At 36.6% G+C, this 22,512-nt stretch overlaps 2 protein-coding genes across 5 annotated transcripts in view; both read left to right on the plus strand.

The window, feature by feature from the left end:
• Positions 1–13,565, plus strand: part of wcy (WW domain-containing adapter protein with coiled-coil wacky) — a 47,928-nt gene extending 34,363 nt beyond the window's left edge. For both annotated transcript variants that reach the window (XM_070140960.1, XM_070140961.1), the window contains exons 9-11: positions 3,439–3,614; positions 6,373–6,500; positions 8,761–13,565. In XM_070140960.1, the coding sequence (XP_069997061.1) occupies positions 3,439–3,614; positions 6,373–6,500; positions 8,761–8,836 (380 nt within the window). In that variant the 3' untranslated portion in view covers positions 8,837–13,565. The remainder of the gene's footprint in view (positions 1–3,438; positions 3,615–6,372; positions 6,501–8,760) is intronic.
• A 2,303-nt stretch (positions 13,566–15,868) lies between these two features.
• The window catches only part of AQP (aquaporin), a 30,858-nt gene continuing 24,214 nt past the window's right edge, over positions 15,869–22,512 (plus strand). Inside the window, exon 1 of one of the 3 annotated variants that reach the window (XM_027375615.2) lies at positions 15,869–15,991. Coding sequence is in view for 2 of the 3 variants with exons in the window: in XM_027375613.2 (XP_027231414.1) it covers positions 21,803–21,892 (90 nt within the window). In the remaining variant the exon portion in view is untranslated. Of the gene's footprint in view, positions 15,992–16,615; positions 16,682–21,787; positions 21,893–22,512 lie in introns of those variants that run through there. The other 2 variants (XM_027375614.2, XM_027375613.2) reach the window with 2 other exon arrangements.

Here is a 22,512-nt window from a genome sequence, read left to right on the forward strand (position 1 = left end):
TCCTTGTGGTCATTTGGGAGGTTATATTTGCAGCTGTGGTATTTTCTTAAAAAGAAGGTGTGTCTTTTTATACAATTTATTTATTCCTAAATAATTTAATAATAATTAAGTAATTTAATTAAAAAAAATATATATATATATAAATATATAGCCAGTTATGATAATTTATGTTGCGTGGAGTGTAACACCCACTTTGTTTGGATATCAATATTTACTGGGAAGTTGCACAAAAAAGATAATGAAAATAAGTTATTTAAGTTAGCATGTGAAAAACTGAAACACAATTGCAGTTGATAGTTTATAAAATATGTAATAAGAAGTAGCGATATCCTTCATGTAGTTTTACAGTAGTATATACAGACACAGCAAGTAGAAAGCAAAACTCATTTCAGTGTAAGAATATTAGTTAGTTGTCAGAGATAGTATGATGAAATTATAAAAGCCCTACTAATTTTCAACTGAAGTGTTTTTAATTTTTTCCTTGTTGTATATGGATTAAATTACTAAACCACAAAGAGGAAATGGTTATAGTATATAGATTTAGACAACCATTAGAAATATCTTTTATGATAGCTTGATAATTGGACACTGGAGCAAGCTGTTACTCATGTTTGTAAGTGGTGGAGATATTACATTATATTATAGTACATTAAATGTCACTGAAACCCTCACTCACAAGATCTAGGTTAGTTCTTCCATTTGAAGGATTTTTATGAGGCAGTTAGTTAGCTGGCTTTTTTTTCTTTCTTTCTTTGTCTTTTTTTTTTTTTTTTTTTTTTTTTTTTTTTTTCTTTTTTTACTTTACTTCACATCACTTTACTTAGCTTGACTGGACTGCACTTCACTTCACTTCACTTGCACAAAGTGTCACGAAATTTCAAGCATCACAGTTGCATCGTTATTCTTCAGTGACAGTTGCTATGATCTTTTCATGTCTTCTTTCTTTTTCACACCTGTTGAAATAGGGATATGAAAACATTTTGAATTTCCCTGGTTAATTTTTCTATTTTAGAATAAGATTTTTCATGATAAATGAAAATTTCCTCTGAAAGAATTGGGAAGAGCATTTAGGGGGGCATCCCTGGCGGTGGGAGGGAGAATTTCGCTAGGAGTGGTCGAAAATGAGTTAATGTCCGTTTCATATTTGGATGTGAGTGTAGAATTACCAATGTGAATATAAACTCCTACAACGAAAAATTTAGGCAATTCATGAGGCGAGAACCCCAAGTCTCTTTGCTGTTGTGTTAGCGATTTTCACCCTTCAGGAGCAACTATGATGCATTATATTATGACTTTACCTATTGAAGTGGATCATAGGAGGATAAAAGTCCCTTATTATAAGTTTCTTCCCAAAGTTAAAGATTTATGATATGAAAAAAGAAGAAAAATAAAAAGTCAGCTTGTGATTTCTCAAATTTCTTTCCCATAAAATGAAGTAGATATGATTCGATCTTGATATATTCACACCACAAGTGTGTTTAGGGTTTGATGATAATACTTGCGTAATTGCAAGTCTGTGTATCTAAAAATAAACTTGCAACGAATAGATATTTTCATGGGCTGGGCACTCACCCCTGTGGATCCCTTCGGCTGGCTGGAAAAGACCCACACGACTGAGTTCCAAGTGTCATCACCGCTTTAGAGTTTTCTGATTGCAATAATTTTACATTTGCGCTTTCATTTGAAACTTAATAATCAATTAAGGAATTCATTGATGTTCATTAATTTTTTATTTTTTATTTATTTATTTTTATTTATTTATTTTTATTTATTTTTTTTATTTTTATTTTTTTTTTTATTATTATTATTATTTTTTTTTTTTACATAATCCACAATCATTTGGGATGGGGAATCAACTGGGCAGATCAACCTCCCCTAGAAACTATTATTTTCGGCTTCAAAATATACCGTCGCTAGTGGGTTAAAATTTCCAGATATCAAAAAAGAATTTTCATATATTATTTTAACTGTTGGGCGTATCTAAGAGGTTTGTTTTTACCAGCGTTACAATAAAATCTTGGGGTTATGTGTTATTTTGGGAAAAATCCCTTGATAGTTTGTTGCTCTTTGTCAGTTGGCTTTTTTGTCTCTTCCCCCCCCCCCCCTATCTACTCTGTAGGTTTTTCTTTCTTTCTTTTCTTTTCTATTTTCATTTCTTCTTTTTCTTTTTTTTCTATTACTTTTTTTCTTTGTTTCTTTTTCTATTTTATACAAATTATTTTAAAGGTTACCAAGTTAAACCGTAGGATGTTTTGAAGTGGAGCACAGTCATAAAGAATAGATTTTACCAAGATTATTTAATTTGAGAAGATAAATAAAGTAGATAAATAAATTGTATATATATATATATATATATATATATATATATATATATATATATATATATATTTATATTTATATATATATATATATATATATAAATATATATATATATATATATATATATATATATATATATATATATATATATATATATATATACACATATATGATGTATGTATGTATGAATGTATGTATATATATTTTTCAGAATGCTTTTATATTTTTTCTTGTTCTAGTGCCCCTTTTTAGTAGTTGCAAATTGCAAGTGATACATTGCACTCTAGCACAAAATTTGTGTTTTATTAATATTATGATTTAACCTATAAAGACACCAATTTAAGGGCCTCCCCATGCTGTCCAACCACATAAAGCATCAGGTTTTTGTATCTGCTTAGGCAAGTTTTGATCTTAGGTATTTGTAGATCTCAGATTTACTCCAGAAAATAAAATATATGTGTCATGCTGATGCATCATGTATTTAACCCTTTACTGTTAGGTGTACATACTTGGCATGACTAGACTTCATATCACAAGCTGTTGAGTTGCTATAAGTGAATTGCAATTGACAGTTTATCTCTTGTTTGGCCAGAACTGTCACAAAGGAGTTATAGCCCCTCAAGAGTAGGCTTAATTGATGGCTACAACCAAAATCAGAGAGTGGGTAAATTGTGTGTCGCATGCTTCTGATTTTTCCCACAAGCAGTTGACTGTATGTGACCTAGTATAGGAAACACTAGGTGTGGTTGGATTAATGAACAGGGAAGCATTATAGTTGAAAAAAAAGGTACCACTGGCCGAGAAGATGGAGAGAGACTGTTGAAGGGGTACTGGAGCTCTAGGTTGTTTGTAGCAGGAAGATTACTTCCTCATACTCCCTACCTCCCATTGAATGTGAAAAAGACTTGGGAGAACAGCTTATAAGTCTTTGAAAGGTTTTGCTCAGTTGAGTCAGCTTTGTTTCTTTTGGATTAATATTTGTACTATTGATAGAATTCAGGTGTATTGTTGATAGTTTTTCCTATCTTTCATACAAAGGGATTTGGAAGAAGGATAAAGAAGATAAGACTTTGGCCTGGACTTATGTTAGAAACTAATTTTGTTTCTCTTATTTTCCAGTGGGTAGCCCAAGCAGCAGTATTAACTCGCTACAGTCATTGACGCAAACAACAGGAGGGTCATTGGCAGGAGCAAAACCGTTAGTTCCTGCCCTCACGCCCAGTCTGGCTAACTATTACAATGAAACCCTCATTTCACACGTACAAAACTGGCCAGCAGAGAATTTAGAAAAACCGGTAAGTTGTAATTTATTGTTCTGCCATATTTAAAGTTTCATTTCAAGAAGTGGAAGAAATGAATGTTTTCAGCAAATTTGCATAATTGTATATACATGATACACACGCATACACACAAAGGTACAGGCACAAACATAAGATATTTGTTCATTTGTTTACTCTACATAAATACACATTTTGAAGCAATACGTCTCTCATATCATTTAAGACATCTTCGTACATGTATAGATCATTTCATAGTATTAGGCAACCCCATAATTTAACCCAGTGAATCCAGTTGCTTCACAGCAATCACAGGGCTCAAAATACATGCATTATGCTTACATGAGTGGCCGCTCTGACGAGTACGTGGCTGGTAGGCCGGTCACATGCAAAGATTTTTGTATGTTGTGTTTTATGCGTCAGCAATTTTGCTCTTTTGCCGTTTTATAGTATCCATATTTATTAGTTAATACACTTTTAGATGGGATAGGCTGTTTTCCTTGCACAGACACCATATCATCTCTCCAGGTAGTCCATAACTCAATGCAAGAATAATAACAAGAAGTAAAAAAAATTGATTGTGTATTTTTTTCATAATATTCAATTTTCTATAATACAACTTGCACTGCCAGTCATGGTGACCAGAAATATGATGTTGAGCATGAAAATGGTGTCCTCCCTGGAGCCAGTACTCTTCCAGTCATGGCTTACGCACACTACATTCCACACTTATTTGTCATTGGAAATAATGCAAAATTCCCACTCCAAAGTAGTTGTCATCCTCCAAGAGGTTTGTACACTTGCGGTGTTTTTCCCAACACCCCAGCCTTTAACTGAAATGCTCATAATGGCAAGTTCATGTCATCCTTACCCACAGCCAGATTTTTCCGTGACAGCAGGTTCACATCACCCACCCATTTTTCATGATATGATGGTCACATCACCTGGATTATAGGGGTGAAGGGGTCTTTTTGGTCATTTTTCGGCAAAAATAGGCCATCTTTCTGAAATTTAGTTGAATGCACTTCCAAAGAGTTTCAGCACCTCTAAATCTCCCCTGAAATTTTTAAGGCCCACCTGCTAATTTGAAGGTGGTAGCAGCTACTTTCATTGTCAATTGAAATTGGCAATTGTGATATAAGGGTTAGATATAATAAAAAATTAATTGATTATTTTCTGAAAGCTTATAAGATTTCACATATGAGACCAGCCTTCTTTTTTTGGAATAATATAAAAAATCTGGGAAGCATTCAAAAGACAATAACAAAGAATTTTCCTATACCAATAAATAAGAATATAACGTTCATATAGAGTATTTTCTTTTCTCTATGTTTGGTTCATATTTTGTCAGTTTTATCCTTTGGAGAGTGTTCTTGAAAAAAGGTTATGTATGCCAAGAAACACCCCTAATCAGTGACCTAATAATAACATAAGTTACTTGGTGAGGTACTGTTACTTGGAAGGCAAGTAAACGATGGAGGATTATGCACTAGGAAGATTATTTGTAGAAAAACCCACAATGCACAAACTAGATTTATTGAAGAAAGTGAGACAACAGTTTCGGAATTGTCCTCGATTCCATCTTCGAGGACGATTCCGAAACTGTTGTCTCACTTTCTTCAATAAATCTAGTTTGTGCATTGTGGGTTTTTCTACCATAGTATCAACACGGTAGTGTGTTTTTCTATTCATCATAGGAAGATTATTGTTATATGCATTTTATTAATACCAAAATAATCATGAAAATGTACAAAAAATTAAGCTGTTGATATTTCAAAACTACCTTTGTAGGCTTCAAAAGTTGTAGCACCCTCAATTTTAGTCCAAAATTAAAATTTTATGGCTCATTTTGTAGCTGAATAATAACTCTAGTGCTTGTTAGGTTTTGTTTTTTTAATTTTTCCCATTGCTTCTTGTAGAAGTAACATTTGTAGATGATACCCTTTTTTTTTTTTTTTCACTCTAACTGAAAAACTATTCAGGCAATTTAGAAAATAATTGACCTCAGGGATTGCGCTAAGGTATAAATAAAGTGTGTAAGTTTCATCAAAATCGGCAAAAGATATTGAAAAACAGGCGTTCGCTTTAATGGTTAGATACTCAATGAGAAGTTACACATAATTTGTTTGGACTATTACAATCAAAAGTAACAATAGAAATAGAGCATGCTAGGAAGTTAGCATTCCAAATGAAAAAGTTGATTTTAGGTTCCCATGTATTTAACCTGATATTTGCTGAACTGTCATTAATGTTGTGATATTAGATTATCAGGATGCTTTACAACTTTCAAGTACTTGGTAGAAAAACATCTTTGGTAGCTAGACACATAGAAAATTTGATTGTATTAATTGTTCTTTGGTATTATAACCAGTGTAAAATAGAATTTGGGAGCAAATTTATGTTCATATATTACTTTAAAACTTATGACTGAGCATTTGTGGGATCAGCAAGGAAATTATTTAAAACCCAACTTTCTTCATATATTGCATTACTGGTGTGCTTTCACAGGCAATTACAAACCAATATCACATTGAGAGATTATGGCTGAAAAGCATTTCTGGTGTAAAGCCACTATAGGTGGTCTTGGATCATGAGTAGAATTTTGTCTCATCTTAAAAAATTTGGTATTCCTATAAAACTTATTAAACTCTAGTGATGTATCCAGCAGTTTTTGTTTTTGCTATATTGTTTATAACACTCCTGTAACTAAGCAAGTACACTATGCTAGCATTTGTTTGTTTCTAAAAGAGTATAAGAAAAACTTTTATCTTAACAGGCACAGAGATTAGCTGAGGAAGCTCACTCTGTTGGAAGTCTAGTGATGACGCGGGTATCTGCCGAGCTCAAGATGGCACGGTCCCTGGTACGACTGGCAGAGATACAGGCTACACTCCATGAACAAAGGTAAACATTCCAGTCTTGTGAATCTTTTTTTGCTGTATTTCTTTTTCTTTTTTCTTCTTTTCTTCTTTTCTCATCATTTTTCCCTCCACTAGTAATGGAGATCTTAGAAAGGGAAAAGCTTAGAAGTGCATCCTAACAACTTGTGAGATGATATGCTAACTGGTTTTCCATATCTCAGAAAGTAGATGACTTTCTGAATAATAGTGAACTGTTTAGGAAAAATAAAACAGCATAAAATGGTTTTGCATTTGCAGGAAGTTTAAAAATGAAAAATTACAGTTTGTTCTGGAATTCAAAATCACTCTTGATCAGTTATTTTAATCTCGTATCAATGTTTGGATTTTAAACCGTTGCATCCAGTTGTATCATGGGAAATCACGTTGCCGAATATATGGGCAGTTGGTTACATGAGTAGCAAACATCCCAGGCATGCACTAACACCCATGAACGGTGACAAGACTCTATGCCTCCCCGTTTCAAAGTTAATTTTGTGTAAACTTTTAAATTTTGTTTTGCCATTTTACAATGTTCATATTTGTCTTTTGATTTGCTTTATCCAAATCGAAATAAGCTTATTTTCCTTGCACAGACTCCATATCATATCTCTGTGTAGTGAATAACTACACAGTATAGAATATTGGTTATTTGTCATATATCTTATTTTTTCATAATTTTCAATTTTCCATAATACAACCTGTGCTGCCGGTCACAGCAGCTAGAAATCTGGAGAGCAGCATGGAAATGGTGTCCTCCCTAGAGCCAGCACTCTTCCAGTCACGGCTTATGCACATAACATTCCACATTCACATCCAATACAGTGTCACACTGGCGGGATACCCGGCATTGTTTATTTTTTTCGGGTTTCTCATATATAGGACACCCGTTGCAATTGGATTAACCCAGATTTTTCCATGACGGGACTGTAATGTTATTTGGATCATAGGGGTTAATATACTCAAGCTGGGTACTGTCCTATCACATCATGGGGAAAACTTTAGCTAGATGATGTATAATCAAGGCTGCTCTGAAGCTGCAGTCACACAATTGTTTTTTTCTTGTCATCCTCTTCCTCCTCAATGATCAGTTTGTGATATTAACCAACCTTTGAAGTTGTTTTCAGTCTATATGTTGGCTATTTCCCAAATTGCTTTTCATACAAGGAAACTGAAGTATTGCTTAAAATATTTGATATCAGTCCATAAACATGGCTGTGAGGTCCCTAAAAGTCAAGAAACTCCACACTTGTAAACAATGATGACATTACGGCTACTGTGCGATTAAATTCATAAGCACTTTAAAAATGTAAGGAAATAAATGCAAATTTTTTTTTTTTTTTTTTTTTTTTTTTTTTTTTTTTTTAATGTATATGAAAAATGAGGCATTTGCGGTTAAATAAGATTTCTTGCTAGACTATAGATTCCGTTGCTATGCCCCAGTTGTTAATTACTGTTTCATCCAACCTCTAAAAAAGTTGCCGAAAGAAAAGGATTATGCCAACTTTGAGGTTAGAAGAAGTGGGAAAATTAGATAGTATTACCAATCTGTTGTTGAAGAATGCTCTTGTAACTGCAGCTCAGGTTGTGGGCACTCAACACTTGCTGGCATGTTTACCCCTTGACTGCAGTCACTGAGAAGAAACAACCCCTCAAAAGTAGGCCTAAAGCTTCTTGTTTGCCTGGTTTCCTTAACCCACTAGTGACGGCATATATTGAAGCCAAAAATAATAGTTTCCGGGTGGCTTCAAAATCAATGCACAGGGCTGGCCCTGAATCTTCCCGGGTGTCTCATATGTGGGACACCTGTTGTAAATGAGTTAAGAAAAAAAAAAAAAGAGGAGAGTAGTTTTTCACCATTCTAACTTCTGACTGAGGTGGCTGACTACACAATCTCTGGCTGTATGATGTGGTGAAATCACATCAGGAATTGGTTAAAGAATACTGCTCATACGCTTTGAATGAATTTATTGAACTAATCACCAGGTGTTCATAGCTTAAAGGTGTTTATTTATTTATATTGTTTTTATTTCCACTTTATTTTATTTTATTTTATTTCTTATGTTTAAGTTTTATGTAAGATGTAAAATATTTACATGTTCACAAAATTTGTTTTTGTTTTCTTTCTTTTTTCTTCTTTCTTTTTTCTTTTCTTTCACTCTTTCCTTTATCTTATCTTTTCTTTTCTTTTGATTTATTTTCTTTCCTTTTTTTTTTTTCTTTTTTCATGGTACTTACAGAAACTAATAGTGGATTTGTTTTTTCAGGATACTTTTTCTACGTGCTCAGAAGCGAGAACTTGAGGAGATGAAGGCGCAGAATTCCTTCATGAGTGACACATAGTGTTGGGCTGCCTGTGATAGCTGCCTGGGTCAGTTGTCTGGATGTTGACATGCCTGGGATTATTTATAAAGTGTTATATTTTCTTAATCATGTACTGGATGTGTGAACATTGGTGAAGTCCAAAGTGCAGGGTGTGGCAGTGAGGTGAGGCCCGAGTCCTCCCCTCATGTGTGGGTTGTGGGCGAGTGCCAGCACCAGTATCATCACAGCAGCCAGTGCAAAGATGACTGCTGCCACAGGCCAGGGTAACTGCCAGCTCCTCACAGGATTCACCAACAACCTACCGTCCTGTGTCTGGCCCGGCCTACCCTGGCAACCCTCCACCGATATCCCCAATGTCATCTATGTTTCTCTGTGATGAATGACACAACTAGACACCTCTGAAGGCTGAGCCTGTACACTGAACAGCTCTGCTACGTCACAATGTAATACCGGCTAGCCAGAGGCTGGCACTGTATCACACTCCCTGGGGTCTTGAGAATCACCCCTTCGAGCATCATCTGTCCCGTTCCCCTTCGTCACTCTCACTCTGTGTTCCTTCTTTGCTGGCTGACTTGTCAAGCCCATGTGGATATCTGGAAGTCTTGGCAGAGCTCTCCAGCCCAATAGGTTTGAAAAAAAATAACAAGAAAAAAAGAATTGTTGTCTTATTGCTTTACACATTTCACAACAAAACACTAGTGAACCACTCCTCTTACCAGCATGTCACTACCGGAAGGATGTCACGGGTGGCTTCCACCAGCTCTATTCCAGCATCCGGGGAATAAGTTGGGCGAAGCGAGCAGGGGTGACTTTTCTGTCGTGGTAGCAGTGGTACACGGAACTTTTACCTATTTACTATCAGTAGATTCTGGAGAGCGTAGTTGAATTTCTTAACTGCTTTCCGTAATCAGTTATCCAAGTGTAAGTCCTGTGAATGTGTTTTGTGTTCTTGGTGACTGTCACATGGTCCCCAGGGTTGGATTTGAGGCAGTGTCTTGAGCATTTTGATGCTGACAGATTAAATGTTATTTAAGTCATTGTTTTTGCTGGCTAATCTGTATCTCAGACAGTCTTTAAAGTTCCAACTGGGCTGTGAAAAGTTTCATTGTCATGTTCTTTACCAGTTGTTGATATATCTTCTTCAGGAGTCATATGTTTAACTAAAAGTATAAATTTGTAGATAAACCGGGTTATTATTATAGTCACTGTTATTTTCATAATTATATTAACTTTATTTCTCTGTAGAAATTTGGAGGCCATTGTAGTGACTGTAAAGCAAGGATTTTATTTTATTCTTTTACTGATTTTGTTTGTTTGTTTGTCTTTTATTTTTTATTCTTTCCACCAACACAGCCTCATAATTTAACTTATTTACTGGATTTTATTTTTTGTAGTAACTGTATTTTTCATTTTTTAATAATTTTTTTAACAAAGCCAGTTTCCAAAAATAACAAGGGGCTGATATTACTAAGGACATCTAGATTTCTTACAAGCAATGTGATTTTCTTGCTTTTTCTTAATTTATTTTCCCTTTTTTATATACTGTCTTTTCAATTTCATTGCGCTGTCAATTATACTCTGATCAGTTGACATGGTAACTAATTTCTCTTTACATCCTCTCTTCATCAGGACTTGCTGTTTCTTACAAAATTATGGGAAATTAATTGATGATTAGATGCCGTCTGTAATTTTTTTTTTTTTTTTTTTTTTTTTTTTTTTTTTTTTTTTTTTTCCCAAGTGTGAGCCAGCTCAACAACCACTCCAAAAAGCCAAGCATTAAAAAAGGTTGTTGGGTGAATGATTAGTTTGGAAACGTTTTGAGAAAAAAAAAAAATCTTGTTTAGTCTTGGTAATGGAAGAACATTACTTATTTCTCCCTTCTTTTTGGTTCATTATTAATCAATATGTTATAGTTTTTGTTTTGGGGGTACTTTTGAAAAGAAAAGATAAAAAAGTGTTTAAAGTGGTAATCATTGTTGTATCACCTTTTGGGAGTCAAGAAGGGAGTGTTTATGTGAGATTAAGTGCACACAAAACCAGCGAATTGGAGCAAAGATCAGAGCTCCGTCAGGAGAGCTAGATTTTACGTCTTCAAGCTTGGCAGACAACTGTATCAGCCGCAACATTTGCAAGAGAAGAGAGAAGGGATAGTTTCACAAAAAAAAAAAAATGAAAACAGAAAATGTAGTACTAGGCCCAAGGTCTCCTCCCCGTTCGCCATCAGTAGATTATGGAAGGGACAGGAAAACATGGTGCTAAATTAGAACAGTTATTGGGTGTTCGTCAGCACTGGCTGTGATGTGGCCAATTTCTTTTCCTTTCTTGTTTTCATTTATAAAGAATATAACCTCTTTAGTTTCTTGTGAATTGAACTTGCATGTTCTTTTATTTGTTATTATTTTTCTCTTTCTTTCTTTCTTACCCTCTCCATCTCCCTCTCCCCATCTTTTTTCTCTCCTCTCCTCTCCTCTCCCCCCCTCCTTTCTTTTCTTTTCTTTCTTTCTTTCTTTCTTTCTTTCTTTCTTTCTTTCTTTCTTTCTTTCTTTCTTTCTTTCTTTCTTTCTTTCTTTCTTTCTTTCTTTCTGTCTTTCTTTCTTTTCTTTCCTTCTTTCTTTCTTTCTTTCTTTCTTTCTTTCTTTCTTTCTTTCTTTCTTTCTTTCTTTCCATCTCTCCTCTCCTCTCCTCTCCTCTCCTCTCCTCTCCTCTCCTCTCCTCTCCTCTCCTCTCCTCTCCTCTCCTCTCCTCTCCTCTCCTCTCCTCTCCTCTCCTCTCCTCTCCTCTCCTCTCCTCTCCTCTCCTCTCCTCTCCTATCCTCTCCCCTCTCCTCTCCTCTCCTCTCCTCTCCCCTCTCCCCTCTCCCCTCTCCCCTCTCCTCTTCTTTCTTTCTCTTTTACATCACAGATTTGTACTTTTTTTTTTTCTTTTTTCTTTTCTTAACCATACTGCCAAAGACCAAAGGACATGTTGCTTTTGTATTGTAATGACATTTATTATTGTAATTAATCTTGAAGAAGGCTAGTGTTTAAAAAGGATGTAATCCTTTTTGTTTTTTTGTTTTTTTTTTGTTTTTTTGTTTTCTATGGTTTTCACCCTCCCCTTCAGAATCAAGTTTGAAGATTCCTATCCCAATGTTTTCTTTCCTTATAATGTTCTTTTCCGTCACAAACATTCATTGGTGGTTCCTATGCAGCAGCTATCACAACAATTGGATTATGTAAGGCTAATAGTTTATCTTTGCATTCCATTTTCTACACCAGATTCTTTTTCTTCTCATACCCGTTCTATATTTTCTGTGATTCCTTCCCTAATATTCACAAACAGCAGTGTCCGGTATACCCCCTCCTCCCCTCTCCTTTTGTATTATCAGGTCGGTATTTCTTTTTTTTCTTTTTTTTTTTCTTTTCTTTTTTTTTTTTCTTTTTTCTTTTTCTTTCGGAGGACAGTTTATATTCATCTCACTTTGAGTAAATTTGGTAAAGAGGAATTACAGTTCTTTTACTTCCAACCGAACACAGTTGTGACTGATCTCGTTCCTTTGGCATACCAGTTCCTTTTGATTCTCCAGTGCGCTCAGATGATGCCACGCGCTGTTTCTCATCCAAAAGAATTTAATATTAACCCTCTTTTTTGTTGTTGTTGTTGATCTTTTTTTTTATGATGCTACATGGATATATATATATAGATATATACCTCATTTCTTAAATTTGTTCCAGTTAAGTCATATTGGGTTCCTCCCATTGAATTCATTGCCCAAACTTCTGCTCATGTTTCAGTTTATTTTGTTTTACTTGCTTCATTATTATTTTTATTAAAATTATGAATATTACATTGTGATTTTCCCCTGATTAATTTTTCCTAACCAATCATACACTGCAGTCTAAGGTATGGGTTTGTCAACAGGGGTATTCACTACAGGTATGTATTCATATTCGTCATTAAATGAGGAAATCAAACATTCCTGGAGTGTTTTCTCTCTTGTTGGCCAGCCCGAGTTCACCCGAAATCAAACATGGGTTAGTTAGGATTCCTGTGGCCCATGGCTGAGTTTAACAAGAGGCTACGGATTATTTATATATAAAGGGAAGCTGGTGGAAAGACCACGTTAAGTTGGCCTGAGTCCACATGCTTGTACATAAAGTGTCTAACGTAGAGGTTCTCAGTATATGTAGGTTTTGTACAAAAAGAAAAGGGGGGCTAACATTCTACTTGTGATAAATTATAGGGTAAATATTTAATGCATGTATCCGTGCCCCTGGTGAACTATGCGACCCAGTGCAGGCTGCTGTGTTCAACTTGTCAGTCTAAAAGAAGTTTGTTTTACTGTCTCGTCATTTTTTTTCTACATCAGAATCGCACCCATCTGTACACAAGTTTGAAATCATGCCATATTTTGTTGATCTGTTGTTTCCATTGGATATTGGGGTGGGAGGGGGTAATACCAACCTAAGGGAAAATATAAGGCTCACATATTTGAAACACGAGAAATGAATAAGAGGATATATATTTATTAAAATTTGATGTACTGATTAATGGCCTCCAGCTTGGCTGTGATGACAATGGTGTGTGTTCGTTGCCCAGCTGGTGACCAGGCTGACTTAGTGGACCTTTAGAATCAGATGTTTTACAGGACACAGATTCACTGTTTGTGTTGGTCTCCCCTTTTTCAACACTTGCTTTAGGCCAATTAGCCTAATTTTGTAAATATCATTCCTTCTAAGAAAGGTTAAATAAAGCTGAGCTCCAGAAATGTTTATTTACTTCGCCTTACGACTGAGTTGTTTACATTCCTGGCATTAAAATGCAGCTGTTTCATAGCAGAACTATGCCCAAATACTGTAAAAAATAAACACAGTAGAAATTTAAAATAGTGTTCCCCTTTACTAGCTTAAAGAGTAAAAAACTTCAGCAGCCTACTGATGGCAGGATGAACAGCTGAGATTATTTGTGTGGCGTTGAGCTTGTTGCAAAGTGTCTCGAGCACACGGGCGAACGATAAATTTTGCATTTTTAAGGGGTAAGGTTGTAGGCATTTATGCTAGTGTCCAAACGACATTAGTTGGGCAGTCAAAGTCTGGCAGTGACAAACAATCGAGTGGTGTTCGACAACGCTGAAAAATCGTGTGTATTATAGCAATGTGCACCAAGATAAAATCTGTAAAGAGTGGCTACAAAGTTCACACCCACCGCCAAACCTTCCCGAGCAACCGATAAACCGTCGATACTTGGCTAAATATTAAGGGAAACCTATACTAAGCTTTGCTAGCTGTTTCTCCATTTCTTACGTCACACCGAGCAAACCTCGTCCGGGACCTTAGTGTCCAGCCCGGATAAAATAGCTTCTAAATATTGGTAGAAAAATAAAAACCTATTTTACGGTTTGTTTAAAATCCAAGGTACAGCCCGAATAAAAGCGTACCTGATTTTAGTAGACTAAACATTTTGCACAGTTTAGATACCAATTATTATAATTTGAAAATGTTTGTCAATTGATAGTGCGGGAAAATGCAATATTTCTTAAGGCCTGTCTCCACAGATGACGTTAGAGGCGAGAAAACCAGGAAAGTACTTATTTACCGAGTAGTTTGTCCGCCCGTGACGTCAGCTGTGTACGTGCCTGCTTCCTGGAAAGGGCAGTTGGTCCAACCAGATGCACTATGGAAGAGGCCAAGGTTTAGCAAAATGTGAAGTACATTGGAGCTGGCGAATAGGAATTTTCGGACTAACGGTATTTGAAGTACTGAAGATGAGAACACGGGAGATTTTTCTGCTTATATATATTATATATGTATATATATATATATATGTATATATATATATATATATATATATATATATATATATATATATATATATATATATATTAGAGATGATCTTGATGAAAATAAATGTGAATTTGTACAGTAGAAAATGAGGAGAAAAAACAATATTTATCAGAATGAGTGTGCCAAAATGTAATAGAAAGTTTCATCAGACAAATTTTACCAAGAACCACCGAGGTCCATAATTACACAATAACAATAAAGATACTCTATATGGTTAAACAAGTGCAGTCTACCACAAGTTCCAGTATGCTCTATTCATTTGATTTGTTTTACTCTGATACATGAAAGACATTGCAATTTTTATCATTTTTTGCCAGCTATACCGGTTAGACAATTTGAATGCAAAGTGACTGATGGGGCAAAAGCTGGGCAATATATTTGGAAATGACTTGGGCATAAGTTTGCGAATCTGACATGATTTTGTTTTATTCTCGACATTTTTTTCGATGATTTCAGAGTGATGATCTTTTCCGCAAATATTTTAAAGTTCTTCTAATTTATCTTCACAATTCATTTTCTATTCATTTTATTTTTATCCCACCTTCTGTCTATTTCTTATTTTCTTTACTTCCTCCTGAACGTCATCGCCATAGATTTCATTATCATTATTATTATCATACTCATCATCTGGAAAGTCAGGACGACCGTATTTCGTACAAATAACTTGATTACGGAAAAAAAAACACTGCCAGACATTTGCAAACCAACAAACGCTTTGGGTTCCTTCCTTCCGTTCGCATTGTACATAAACAAACATCTGGTACTCTTTGACCCTTGACAGATGCCAGTGGAAAAAGAATGTTTTACGTTCCGTTCTACTTTACTTTTTCCTTATTTTTAATTCGTGTGCACTTCGCCCTCATCTACTTTCCTATAATGACGGAAGAAATTTTGAATCTCACACCAACAAAACCGAAGTTAGCGGTTACTTTCTCTCGTAAGCACTTAATAATGTGATAATCATTTCACAAAAGAAAAGAAAATAACATATGTATATATATTTTTTATATATATTTATATATTTGTATATAAACATCTGTATTGAAATGCAAGGTATGGACAACAGAGAATCAAGACTTTATTTCCTTTACTTCCTCCTTCGTTTCATTTCCCATCCATTTCTTCACTTATTTTCCTCTCCCCCTTTCTCTTATCAAGCTCTTCCTTTATTTTTCTTTAACTTTACATCTCCATTAGCTCCTCACCGACCCCCCCCCCCCCATAGTGCCCGCATCCTAATGGTAAGACTTGGCACCAAGCGTAGCAGCGTCGGCCACTTGGCATCGCAATTATCCTCAGTTACTCCCGAACAGGCAGGAAGAGATAACGGTTGTGGGCTCACCTCCTCGTAGTGAGTGTTCAACGTTTTCTCTTTTCTTGGGATTTACCTTTTTTTCTGTTCTTTTTGCTGAAAGAGTGGAAATGGACTATTGTTTCAGGATCTTACGAAAGGATAAAAAAGTTTTGTTTTGTTTTTGATTATACACATGTGTCTCTATTTGTCGCTTCCACATTAACATGTATGTATTTATGCATGGTTGTGCTTCCGGCCCACACCTTCAATTTTCTTCCGTCTTATCAAATCTCGGATCTGTTAGTCTTTGATAAACTTATGAAAGTTAGAGTGCAATGAAAATAATAGCGAAAGGTATTGCCGCTGTGGATGTTGAATTTTTCGTTTCTGTAATGATTATGACTCCAACAAAGGGCAGCTCTTTTCTGTATTTGAGTACGTTGAAAAATGAGAAAAATGTGGGAAAAATGCTGATATACGATATATATAAAGTCATAACGCGTTATATCACTAAATCATATTCACCTGCATTGAATCCCGTAACATATCACTGGATTTTGTGCCGATGACAACGAAAAAATAACATACAAAATGATAACATTCAAAGCTGAACCATTCGGGTTATCTATGCCACAAGTATTAACGCCTACAGCATACGATAAAATTCTGAGAGAAAACTATTTTGTCCGGACGTGAATGCACTCTGCCCCCAGTCAGCGAAGGAGCAGGGAAGACAAGCTAGGAAAGGTAGGGTTATTTTTGTTCTTGGTCGCACAGGTAAGCCATGGAGGCTATATTTGATCGCGGGTTTTGAGAAATTTTCTGTGCATATTTCTCATCTCAGTATCATCGACCGTTTTATTCCACATTGCAATTCAATAATTTGATCTTTGATAAAAGATGATGGGTGACTTTTTTTTCTTGTAATAAGACTGCATAATTTGAATATCCTGTCGACGCGTGCTTCTAAATCTCTTTCGTCAACAAAGAAAATACAAAACTTGCGAACGCGTTTGAGACAGATGCGAATCTAAAAGAATTGTAGGTAAAAGAACATCGTACAGTCGAACTTACTCCGGCAGTGCGAGTTGATTATTCGTATGACATATTATAGGCTACAAAATGAGTGAGGTTTCCGGAGATTGAGGTTTCTACACCTGCTTGCCTTATCAAAAGGTGCTATATTTACACGAAGCTGATAAAGCAAGGTTTTTGGCGTGTCAAAAAGTGACGAATATATATATAACAGCGCTGAAATATATGGACTGTTGCAGACGTGTTTTTTTTTATGTGAATACCGGTACGCGATGTATACTTCGTTCACAGATGTTAGTGAATAAAGCATGCAGAGTACATGCATGCTCTCTAAGTGTGCATCGAATAACCACAAAGTATATATTGGCTGTGAATTTCGATATTTACGATCGCGTTTTTCCCGCAATCTTTCTGCTGAGCGGTGACAGTGCCAAGAGTTCTCTGCAGCCTCTCCTGTGGCTGTGTGAGAGCAGTGGCACCGGGCGACGCGACGCGGGCCAAGTCTTGCTGGCAGTCTTCGGGCTGTGATTTAATTCAACCCGTCACATGCCAGTAGCGATTATAACTTTCATATTCTAAAATGATCTTCACTTAATGAGATAAAATCAAAGGGGAAAATAAGAGCCTGGCGTAATGCCGGCGAGAAGATAAAAATACGTTACAGATTTGGATTTGGGATTGCGGAGTCCCCGCTTCTCTGTGACCTTCGGCGCGTGCGGATAGCGTGGCTTGGCTTTGGCTTCGGATGACATCACGACTTTAACAAATGCACTTGTAAACTATTCACAATAGCTGTGGGTAAAGTTTTTGTTTTTATCCCACCTCATAAAAGTTCCTTTTGTTAGTAAGTATTGCAGTGCAGATTTATAAAAGTTATTTATGAAGTAATACCATATGGTAATAACATCCGGACATGACAAACGTTGCTGGTTGTTTACAATTAAGAGGAGAAATAACGTACTTACACAGATACAATATTCCACTGATCAGCAAAATAAAACAAAGCAATAGTGTAAACACACTTGTCCTACATCCTACCGCTCTTATATTTTATAAAGTAAACGAGTTTTAATTCTCACAAAACGACAGCCGGCATCACCATGGGAGAAGGCGACGTGTGCGAGATCCAATACGCTAGTTTCTCTTTAGACAAGGTTGTATAAGTTCCCTTATCCCTTCGCGTCAAGAGACAGTGTGTTATAGTAATGACAATTCGTATTTACTGCTGATTTGGATTATTGTGAAGATATTTTAGGCCATGTTGTGCCGTGGAGCTGCTAATTCGTGACAAAGGAAATTCACAACCGCTTTTTATTTTTCGTAGAAGAGAAGAGCTATAAAAAAGGGGTAAAGTAAGCATTCATATTTTGTCTTCATTTACAAAAAAGGTGAAGGTTTAGAAAGCATGGAAAATTATGTATTTGATATTGATCATGAACAGAGATAACCAGAGAAAAATATCTTACAGATGTCAAAAAAGGCGAGAATGACGAATAATATCACAGAATAAAGTAATCTACTTCAATGGAATATATTTATCCAGAATATGAATAAAAAACATATCGCATGAATTAGATAAAACGAATAATTGCAATAAGGAGACACCTGTTACAGAATGACAACTAATATCCGGTGATATAAAGCACTATTGTGTAGCCAGCACCACGCCTCCTTTACGACTGATAGTGGTGATAGTGAGCAGTTGATAGTGCCGGTTATGAACACTATTATTTTTGTTATTATTGTTATTGCTGTTGTTCTTTCGGTGTTATTATTATTTTTTATTATAATCATCATCGTTATTGTTATTGCTATATTCATTATAATTGTTGTAATAATAATGATTATTATCATTATTATCATATATCAATATATACGTCTTGGTAGCATCTCAGTTTATGCTGTTTATTTTACATTTCATTTTCTGTAGCAGTGCATAATCGTCCTTACTTGAGGCAATTACATGGTAATTACATGCACGTGTTGTCTAGATTATACTACAAATTCAGTAATTCTCTCAGCTTCACTCTCCAAACACATATGCACGCACGCACGCACGCACGCACGCAACCTCCCCCCCCACACACACTCACTCATTCACTCACTCACTCACTCACTCACTCACTCACTCACTCACTCACTCACTCACTCACTCACTCACTCACTCTCTCTCTCTCTCTCTCTCTCTCTCTCTCTCTCTCTCTCTCTCTCTCTCTCTCTCTCTCTCTCTCTCTCTCTCTCTCTCTCTCTCTTTCTCACACACACACACACACACGCACACACATCATCTATGTTTTTTTTCCTTGTTTTTAGAGATTGTTGCCCATCGAGACGCAATTCTAATAGCAGAAGCAGTGAACTGTCTAATTTTGAAATACCTGTTTTATACAAGTCTCCCCTTAAATAAAGTTCGCAAGGCGCTTTATGACAGAAAATGAAATGGTCATAAAGCTACCTACCCAAGGATCACAGATAGGCCTATTTTGTGTCTTGGGAACGAGTAGAAAGTAGCTTTAAGCAGGTATTTCAAGGCTTGGTCGTGAGTAGAAAGTAGATAGTCTCACCAACAAGTAAAAAATCTGAAAGTTCTCTAGAAAGATAACGTTCAGAGAGTAAGATCGATAGAGAGAGAGAGAGAGAGAGAGAGAGAGAGAGAGAGAGAGAGAGAGAGAGAGAGAGAGAGAGAGAGAGAGAGAGAGAGAGAGAGAGAGAGAGAGAGAGAGAGGAGAGAGACGGGGGGGGAGGGGGGAGGAGAGAGAGAGAGAGAGAGAGAGAGAGAGAGAGAGAGAGAGAGAGAGAGAGAGAGAGAGAGGCAGACAGACAGACAGACAGACAGACAGACAGACAGACAGACAGACAGACAGACAGACAGACAGACAGACAAACAGAGTTAGAGAATAAGAGAATAAGACTGTAGAGAGATAATGATCCTAGATTGACTCCAAACTGTTAACTAAGGATAATAGATATTTAATTAAGGGGAAGTGGGGGGAGGGGCGAGGAGGGTAGAGGGTGAGGGTGTTAAGGAGCGAGTCAGGGTGAGTTAGAGTTGATTTAGGATCACAGGAAGCTTATGATTGGAAGTTGCAGATGACCTTGACGAATAGGAGGACCCTTGCACACAACCAGTCCGTGCTATGGAGTTTTATTATGCAACAACTGGTCTGGACGGTAATACTGTTGTTTCTGTTGTTATTATTATTACTCATTATTATTGTGATTGCTAATATTGTTAGTGGTAGTAGTAGTACCATTATTTCCAGTTCCATAATAAAATCGTCATATGTTGTTCCTAGTATTATCATTAATATTATTAATTAGTAGTAGTATCATAAGTTTTATCATTATCAATGTCATTATCATTACTATGGAAGGGATGTTTTAGATGGTATTCATTTCTTTGTCCGGTTATCAGCAGGATTATAAAAGAGAAAAAAAGGTTGTAGACATATTGTGATAGAATTGTACGGGTTCCCGATGGGCCACGAACCAGTTTATTCGATTTTACTGGCGGTCTGAATCTCCTTTTGTGTCAGGTATTAAAAATTACTTCAGTTATATGTTCTCTTTGTTACTATTAGTCGCAGTAATTTAATATTCGTAGCTACAATGTCTACATGAGTATATTTCAAATACCACACTATCTTCACACACACACGTTAACGAACAGAAAACGCGGCACAGAAAAAACAACTGCGAATCGACTCAAGATGTTTCAGCTGTTTTCTGCGTCAGAGATGAATGTCGTTTGCGTATAACTCTCCTTGAACTTTATCCACAAGACTTTGCTGTGTGACGTATACATGCTTGTTTTATTTTTATTCATATCTGTCGCCTTTGGCTTTTCTTCGTCTAAATATGCAGTCATTAAGTTGTTGTTTTTTTCATTTATTTATTTACATTACGCGCAGAGACCTCAGTACAGGGTATATATTTATGAAAGAAGGATAGTTAAGGGAGTATGAATATAAACGAACAAACGTAAAGGGAAAGCGATCTTATTTCATTGAATATAAAGTGAAAGCAAAGAGAAGTAGAGTGGAGTAAGGCAGAAGAAGAACGGGAAAGGGGATGGGGAAGGAGAAGGAAATGGTGTAAAGTGAAAATTTGATGTAAGGTTAGAGGGAGGGGAAAGCTTAGTGAGAAAGAGGATGGGGAGCGCAGTGAGATACGGGGAAGGGAAGGAGGAAGAGAGAGGGAAGGCCAAAAAGGGAAAGAGAAAGAGAGAGAGGGGGGGAAGGGGGCAGGAGGGAGAGGTATGAAGAGAGGGGGGGGGGGGGGGGCTGAGGGTTAAAATTGTATTACACGAACTCGAAAACCACAGCAAATCCCAGCGACCGATCAACACCTTATCTCTCTGACATAATAAGTTCAAGTGTTGCGACTTACTTGACAGATACGATGAGGACACTAGATAAGTGACAGAGTAAAAGGAACAGCACCAGTTCCTTGCGTGTCTGGAGAGAAATAACATGTCTGTTTGTCATTATCAGTGCAGACATTTAGAGAAATTTTCATTTATTGATAAGTAAACTGTCATGACAGTGTTCCAAATTCGTGCAGTGTTCTTTGGCAAAGGAAGTTCAGTATACGTGTCATATGCAATGGTAAATGCAAGCCATTTTTCTCGGTATATCGACAGTGACTTGTGCTTTCCACTGATATTGCCAAAAATTCACGTTCATATATATATACCGATACATTTTTCTTATACAATGTATATTTACCTATCTACATGAATAACTAGAACAATCCTACATCTCAAAAGTAAAAAAAGAACGAAAAAAATGAAATAAAACTGCTGTACAACTCCGACTTAAAAATCGGCCGAGGATGTACCCCGCAGGCAGACTCGGGGTGGCGGCCCTGTCCTCCCGGCGCGGCGTGGTGGAGGCCGTGCTCGAGAGCGGCGTCGAACTGGCTGTAAGTCGAATGGTTTTAGGTGTGTGTGAAGGGAGGGAGAGGGAGATTTTTATGGGAGGGCAAGGGGTCATGTGTGTGTGTGTGTTTGTATTGATTTGGTTATGGTGTGTGGTGTGTGCGTTTCTTTGTGTATGGTTTGTGCATATTGTGTCCCTGTGTGTGTGTGGGTGGTTGGGTATGCATGGATGTGTGCGTATGTGTGTGTGTCTGCGTTTGTGCTTGCGTGTGTGCATGCGTGTGTACTTATTTGCTATTTGTTACAATCCTGCACCAGTGCGTCCCAGTCGAATATTACTGCATGGTGTCTTTTCTTTTTTTGGCCTTTGTTGTCGTGTGCCGAGTACTAATAAGCTATCTGAAAAAGGGTTTTGCAACAGCTATTTCCATAACCGCCTGGTACATACGGTCTTGTTGTCTTGAAGGTGTGCATGACGATGCATTGGGGTTAGCGTGTGTTGGCAGATACTTGCGAACCCACAACGAGTGTGGAAAAGGTTACCACCCAAAATGCTGCCAAATTCCAAAATATCACCGTTAGTTTTTGGTAATTTAATCCTCCACGCGCACATACACATTCATACACACACGCGCGTACACACACACACATAAAAAAACAACCA

The sequence above is a fragment of the Penaeus vannamei genome, chromosome 27 (genome assembly GCF_042767895.1).
Source record: "Penaeus vannamei isolate JL-2024 chromosome 27, ASM4276789v1, whole genome shotgun sequence".
Lineage (NCBI taxonomy): Eukaryota > Metazoa > Arthropoda > Malacostraca > Decapoda > Penaeidae > Penaeus > Penaeus vannamei.